This window comes from Parus major, chromosome 4 (assembly GCF_001522545.3).
Source record: "Parus major isolate Abel chromosome 4, Parus_major1.1, whole genome shotgun sequence".
In the NCBI taxonomy this organism is placed as follows: Eukaryota; Metazoa; Chordata; class Aves; order Passeriformes; family Paridae; genus Parus; species Parus major.
Window position 1 is genome coordinate 66,331,584 of NC_031771.1, and position 7,722 is coordinate 66,339,305.

Sequence of the window (7,722 nt, forward strand, 5' to 3'; positions counted from 1 at the left end):
CCAGAACCCCAGAATCCCAGAATTCCAGAATCCCAGAATCCCAGACTGGTTTGGGGTGGAAGCAGCCTTGAAGCTCATCTCATTCCACCCCCTGCCATGAGCAGGGACACCTTCCACCATCCCAGGTTGCTCCAAGCCCCGTCCAACCTGGACACTTCCAGGGATGGGAACTGCACAGATGAAGCACTTCCAGCCTGTTTTGATTCTCCACACCTTTGGCATCACCTCCTCCCCTGTGCTTCCCTGAGCAGATCTCCCTGGGGAAGGCGCAGTGTCCGACATGGAGAGGAGCCAGATGCTCCTTGCAGCTGAGGGAGCGCTGGATGCCGAGTGCTGGCACTCCCAAAGGATGCTTCTGTACAATTTGTCCTCCCAAGGAGACCTGGAGATGAAGCAGGAGAGGAGGCAGCAGGGCAGGAAGCTGCAGGGAGGACACATTCATCACCTCCATCCTCCTGTGGTCCAGTGCCAACCAAAAATACACACGGCTCCTGTCCCAGGCCCCCCAGATCCTGAGCCACCTCAGAGCAGCTCCCCCTGCTCCAGCTCCCTGTCCCAGCCTCTGACCTGGCCTGGGTCAGTGTTGCACCTGGGAAAAGCCTTTTTGAATTCTGATAAACTTTTTAATCTCAGTGTGAATCCTGCAGCGGTGACAGCGGGATTTGGGAGTCGCCCTGGTAGGATGAGAAGTGGTTCTGTCACATTTTTCGTCACCTTCTGGGAGCTCATAGTGCGAGTCAGCTTCAAAGACAGAGAAATTTTGTGTTCCAAACCAACCATAATTTCTCCTGGAAAGCATTTAGGAGCATTTATCACTCTGCTGGTGATACGAGCAGGAAACTGACTCCAGCCTGGATTCCCAATCCACAGGCTGCAGTGGGAGCTGACACATTCCACGTGCACAAACACCGAAATTCAGGTGAGCAGAGAGCAAGAAAAGGAGAAGAAAGGTGCCTGTGCCTGGGTGGAAGGCCCATGACCCAGGGAAAAGGAGGCTGGAGAAGAACACATCCCATCTTTGGTGAAACCCCTGAAAATTTCCAGATGCTTGAAGATGAAAATTTCAGATTTTAGAAGCTGCTGAGGTTGGGTGCCAGAAGAACGTGGGCAGCTCTCTGGACTCGCAGCTCTGGCGTGTTGGTGTCACCCCAGTGGGAACCACCAGCTCCCCTGGGATGCTCAGCCTTGCTGGAGCTGCTCCTTCTCCCCAGAGAAATTTGGGGACTGGGTTGTCTGGGGGGCACCACAGTTCCTCTGCTGGGATCTCATTAAGTGATGAGCTGAACATCTGGATTAAAATAGATCAAATAGTCACTAAATCCTAAATAAGCCTGGGAGTTCAGTGGCAGCCATATGCTTCCCACTGACAAGCTCAAAAAAAAATCTCTCCTTGCCATTACCTCACACTGCAGCAGTGTTTTATCCTCCAGAGGACAAACCTCCCTGCTCTGGCCATCCTCTGGACCAGCAGCCTGAGGCTCTTTCAGGCAGGGATGTCTGGAAATGGGGAAGATCTGGTGATGGGAATAAAAGGGATAATATTCAAAGGAAGATGACAAAGGAAGGAAACCAGAGCTTTGTTGTGTAGCGTTTGAAGGATGCTGAATGTCCCTTAATGTTTGGGGTTTTAGGAAGATCCTGCAGGAACAGAGTGAATATTGATGTTCTGTTGTCTGTTTCCTGCTGGGGACAAGAGGAAAGTGGAGGTCTCCAAGAGCTGGATGGAGGGTGGGATGGACCCAAGGGTGCTGCAGGACTCATGGAATGGTTTGGGCTGGAAGGGACCTTAAATCTCATCTCTGCATGGGCAGGGACATTTTCCACTATCCCAGACTGCTCCAAGCCCCATCCAGCCTGGCCTTGGACACTTCCAGGGATCCAGGGGCAGCCACAGCTTCTCTGGGCACCCTGTGCCAGGGCCTGCTCACCCTCCCAGGGAACAATTTCCTTCCCAATATCCCATCCAAATCTCCCCTTTTCAGGGCAGACTCGAGGGAGGAATCAGGGATGACACATCACAACACTGCCCTTATACCCTGGGAGGGGCATAAATAAAAAATAATAAACAATAGAAATAGAAAATATTGAACAAAAGAAATAAATAATAAGAACAAAAATAAGGTGTGGCCGCTGCCTTTAGGCCATGCTCCTTATTTAGCTCAGCAAGACAAGGTCTAAGGTCCTGGGAGGCCTTGGCAGGCTTGTCCTGGAGCTTTTTTTAGCCCTTTTCAGCTGATTTTAGCTGAAACAGCGCGTTTCCCAATGGTCAGATGAGCATTGCCCAGCAGCCAGGCCGCCAGCTTTCACCAAGCCTTTTACACCCTAAAAATGCTCAACCAGGCAGTGAGGGGCTGTCCAAAACCAGGGGTGGTTCTGTGCCCCAGCAGGTTGTTGTGTGAGGGATGAGAACGGCACCACCCTCACCCCCTGCAGCAGAAAAACCTTTGGTGGTGACTCCGAGGAGGGGCGAGCACAGGAGATGCTCAGGAGCCGGTGTGGAACCACCATAATTGCATTATTGATGGGAATTAGCGCTAATTGGGTAATTTGGGAGCTGCAATGTTGGATTTGTCACCACAAATGCTGACAAAAATGTCGTGGCTCGTTGTGGTTTGCTGGTTAATGAGACCAACCTCAAACTCCCTGCCCTGTGCACAAGGTTCTGACGCCTTTTTTGCCTTCTAAGTGTAACTCTTCAAAGGGAATCATCTGGAAATGGCATGGAAAAACCTGACCTGAGAGAGCTGGAGGAATTCTCCTTCCTGGTTTGAAGGGGAGGAGGATGGTGGTGGCTAATAAACGGATCAAGCATTTATTATTGATTAATAAATAATGAGATCAGATGGGAGCATGGAGGTGTCCCACTGCTGTCCCCTTCTCTCCATCACCCTTGGGGATGGCTGGATGAATGAGGCAATAATTCCCAAATTATTTAGAGGCCAAATCCTGCTGGGAAAGGTCCAAGGGCGCAGTTTGGGCTCATTGGTGCCTCTCAGCAGAGGGAAGGACCAAATGTTCACCCCTGGGAGGGCACAGCCTGACGGGGTCAGCTCTCCATTCGCAGACACATCTCCCCAGCTTCCCGTTTTTCCTCGGAAAAGTGGTTTTTTTTGGTTTTTATTTTTTGCTGTGGAGGGGGCTGGCTGTGCCGTGGCAGCGTGGGACACACACGCTCCTTTTTCCCAGATCTTGTGATTTCGCACCTGATCTCCCGTCTCTTTCAGAGTGGAAACGAGGGGGCAGGCGAGGAAATGCCATCCCCGGAGGAGAGGAGCCTCTCGCCAAGCCTTGCTCCAGCTGTGAAACACCTTCCTCCCCCTCTCCCTGCCTCCTGCTCTCCCCGCAGCCCGGGAAAGGCCGGAATTTGGGGCCGGGGGAAGGTGGGGGAAGGGGTGGGAGGGATGCTCTTGCCACATGTCCCCTGCCCCGGGCGCTCCCGTGCGCTCCGTGCCGGTGCCGGGTGACGGTGATGCGCGGTGACACTCGGCTGTGCCCGCGGGGACCCGCCAGCCTCTGCCCCTCCCGCAGCCACCCCAACCCCACCTCCTGCCCCCAGCTTGGGGCCGAGGGGTGCCCGGCTCCGGGCTGTGCTGGAGGGAGTGGGAAATGGGCTGGGGAAAAGGCTCCAGGCTGCGGGAGAATCCTCCGTTGGATGGGGTTTTTGGGAAGGGGACTCACCTGCCCTGTGGATTGGGGTGGTGGGCTGGGGGAAATTCACCCGATGGCTGTTCAGTCTGGCTGCAGCTCCTCGTGGTCCCTTCTCCATCCTCATCCCTCCTTCTCCATCCTCATCCTCCCTTCTCCATCCCCAGACTCCCTTTCCCCATTCCCATTCTTCTTCCATCCACTCCCGTCCTCTTTTTCTCCATCCCCAGCCTCTCCCTCTCCATCCCCATCCTTTCTTTCTCCATCCCCAGCCTCTCCTCTCTTCCCAGCCTCTCCTTACCCATCCCCAGCCTCTCCTCTCTTCCCAGCCTCTCCTTATCCATCCCCAGCCTCCTTTTGCTCACCCTGAGCTTGCCCCTGGCTGTCTGTGCTGCCCTGGGCTTGACCTGACCCCATAAATCCCAGCCCTACATGAGCCGAGCTCAGGAGCATCCATCCCTCTGCCTCAAAGCAGAGCAGGAGGAGCGGAGTCTCCCCTCCACGCCCAAGTCCAGGGCACAGGGAAGCTAAAAGCAGGCTGAGAACACAGCCCTGGCTTCTCAGCCCGGCTCAGGAAGACACAGGGACATGACCCAGTTATTTGATGGCAGCGTTTAATATTTCCCCTGCAAGGCAAAGCCAGCCCGGCTTCCTCTCCCTCCCGCCTCCCAGCCAGGCAGCCCGGGCTGGATCGCTGCCTTCCCGGGGCTCCAGAGCTCATCGGGCGGGGATGGAGGGGAAAATGTGACTGTGCAGCCTCATCAGGAGCCCAGATGTGCTGCTGATTCATCCCAGAATTGCGCAAGCCCCGGCAGCGCTGGCTCCAGCCGGGAAGCAGCTGCTCCCCACGGGCTGTGCCCTGGAACGGGGGTGCCTGGGGGGATCTCCCCCAGGGGGGATCAGGGGGCAGCGCCCTAAAAACTCTGCAGAGAGGAGAAAGAGATGGGAGAGACATCGCTGTCACGGTGGGAACCAGGGGAGCAGGTCCAGGAGCGATCAAAAAGGCGACCCAGGGTGGCCAAATCACCCCTCCCATCTCCCTGCTCAGCATCCAGAGAGGTGTTTGGCCTCTCTGAGAGATCCAGTGGCCCTCGGGAAGGGACAAAGGACAAATCTCTCCGGGGTGCTCCGTGCACTCGTCCATGTAATCGTGTGGAAATAATTTGATTATCCCTTCCTTGATGTTTAGCATCACAAAGGGAAAAGCTGAGCCTTTGGAGCCACCACTCTGGGGCTGCTCTGGGGGAAGGAGGGTCTGAAACCGGGCTGGAGAAGCTGCAGGCTTGAAAAATGTCCTGTCCCAGCTCCTGGCTGTGCCTCTGCTCAAGAGACATTTGGACAATTCTCTCAGGCACACGGTTTGATTTTTGGGATTGTCCTGTGCAAGGCCAGGAGTTGGACTGATGATCCTGGTGGGTCCCTTCCAGCTGAGGAGATTCCATGAATCTCCCAGCAGCAAACTGGTCTGGCTCTTCTGGAGACGACACAAAGCCCAGGTACTGCTTTTGTTCCATTTGCTTTCCAAAAAAGACACAGGCATTGATAAGAAAGATAGAGCAGAGTTTCCACACAGTCATCCTGCAGAGCAAAGAGGTTTCAGAGAGTCCCCAAAACTCCTGATCTTCCTCAGCAAGGGGAGTTCAGCAGATGGGATTTCACAGAAAACACGTGTGTGTTGAGTGTGTTTGCACACAAATAACACAACAGAGGTTTTAGAGGTTTTTTGTTGCACAAAGCAAGAGCAGGACACGCTGTGTTTTATGAAAAATTCCCTGGCAAGATGAGGCTATGTCAGAAAAACATCCAGGACCTTGTAAAGGACTTCAGGGCCTCCTGCACACCCGTTTCACACTCAGCCTGTATCTCTGCAGGTTTGGGGTTTACTTTTTGGAGGGGTGGGGTTTGGCAGGCTGGTGTTTCTGAGGACGACCAAGACCTTGTTCAAGCCTTAGAGGAGGCCACCTGAGCATCTCATGGGCAGCAGATCCCAAATCAGAGTCACAAATTGAAAATCTGTGAGAGGAGAAACCACAAAAATGCTGAATCTGGTACAGCAAGAGGGGAAAAAAAACCCTCTCGGTGCCAGAGGTGATGGGTGAGCACACGGAGAAGGGGGTGGAGGAGCTAGTCTGACTCTTTTGGGATGCTGGGAGAAAGGGGAAGGTGCTCAGTGAGTCACCCAGGACCAGAGCAGCGTCTGGCTAAGCCGGGTTTAGCGCTGTTCTAAGCGGCTTTAGGAGCAGCGAGCGCGGGAGAAGCGCGCAGGAAATAAAAGTCGGGAAAGAAAAACAAGCAGCGGCAGGGGTTATGTAAGGGATCAGAGGGATTCCCACGTGTTCCCTGGGGTCCTCCAGCCCCCCCTCCGGGAAGGCTCTGATGGGTTTTGGTTCATCCTGATCACCCCTGGTCAGGGATTTTTGGGAGGGTTTGTAGAGGAGGGAAGGAAGGTTCAGAGATGTGATAGCTCCTGTTTGGGGGGTGACACGGGAGGGTTTGAATGGGATTGAAATGGATTGTAAAGTTCAGGGTGGCTGTCAAAAAGACATGGACAACTCCTTGCTCTGTCAGGACACAGAACTGGGGACAAAAGAGCAATGAAGTGACTTTATCTGTCCCTGGGTGGGACAGAACAGAGACCTGCTCCCCATCACCTGTCCAGCTAAACAAGGAATTACTGCTCTAATTATATATATGTATATAATATATATATATATGTGTATATATATATATGAAATATATATGTGTATATAATATATATATATATATGCAAATATAAAATACTTACATGGATCCCAAAGGTTTAGCACCTGATAACCCCAAAAGGCTTTTCCAGAGATTCAACCTCTGGCTTGTGAGAAAGAGGGAGAGCAGCTTTTCACATGGGCAAGGACAAGGGGGAATGGAATTAAACTGAATTAAACTGAAAGAGGGGAGATTTAGATGGGATATTGGGCAGGAAATTGTTCCCTGTGAGGGTGGGCAGGCCCTGGCACAGGGTGCCCAGAGAAGCTGTGGCTGCCCCTGGATCTCTGGAAGTGTCCAAGGCCAGGCTGGATGGAGTTTGGAGAACCCTGGGATAGTGGAAGGTGTCCCAGCCATGGCAGGGGGGTGGAACTGGATGAGCTTTAAAGTTCTTTCCAACCAAAACCATCCCATGGTTCTGTGATCATTCTGTGATTTTCCCTAGGAATTGTCTGAATTTGAAGTGGCTGGAGGCTGTGGATAATCACCCCACAATGGCTGGATTTTTGCTGCTCTCAGAGGTTGGGCACTGGGCAAGGTGGACCATTAGTTGGGTGATCCATAGGATGGATGGTCTGTCGGTGTGTCCACTCCTACAGGACGTGCTGCATCGAGATTTGAGCCCTTTTTGGGGGTAAAGTTCCCCATGGATCTTCCCCACTCCAGGAGAGCTGCCCACCTGTGTGACCCCCACCTGCTCCTCCCAGCCAAGAGCGTTATCCATGGATCTGCTGGGTCTGGAGGAGGAATAGGGAGACAATGCCAGGAAAGGACTGGCCTTGGGGTACTCACCAGACACCGGCTCATGGAGTGCCAGAGCGGTTTGGGCTGGAGGACACCTCAAAGATCAACTCATTCCAACCCCCTCCACGGGCAGGGACACTGGGGGGAGGTTTCTCCAAGGCTGGAACCTGCAGAGAAGCAGCAGGACAGCCCAAGCACCCCCACAGCGTCAGCAGAGCTCACTGCAGGCAGCCAGAACAACGTGTGCTGGGCCTGTCTCACACAGACCTGCTCCAGGACCTGAGCCTGCCCTCTGTGCTTTGCTTTTCCTCCCCCTCCCTGTGTTTCTATTTAAAGGATTCATTCCCACAGCTGGAAAGTTTGTGCAAGCCTCGGTGGCATCACGGCGCTGCCGGGGCAGCAGAGCAGCAAGGAGAACCCTGAGTTATCCGGGTTCCTCCCACTGCAGGGACACCCAGGGACACCCAGGGACACCCAGGGACAGCCAGGGACACCCAGGGACACCCAGGGACACCCAGGGACACCCAGGGATAGCCAGGGACACCCAGGGACACCCAGGGACAGCCAGGGATAGCCAGGGACACCCAGGGA

General features: G+C 54.0%; 1 protein-coding gene across 1 annotated transcript; it reads right to left on the bottom strand.

Annotated features, from left to right (window-relative positions):
• Positions 1-4,111: 4,111 nt before the first annotated feature.
• Positions 4,112-7,634, bottom strand: LOC107202756. The gene is made up of 2 exons (XM_015623680.2): positions 7,180-7,634; positions 4,112-5,658 (listed from the first exon to the last, which is right to left on the bottom strand). The coding sequence occupies exon 2, from the start codon at positions 5,183-5,185 to the stop codon at positions 4,112-4,114; it is 1,074 nt and encodes a 357-aa protein (XP_015479166.1). The 5' UTR covers positions 5,186-5,658; positions 7,180-7,634.
• Between the last annotated feature and the right edge of the window lie 88 nt (positions 7,635-7,722).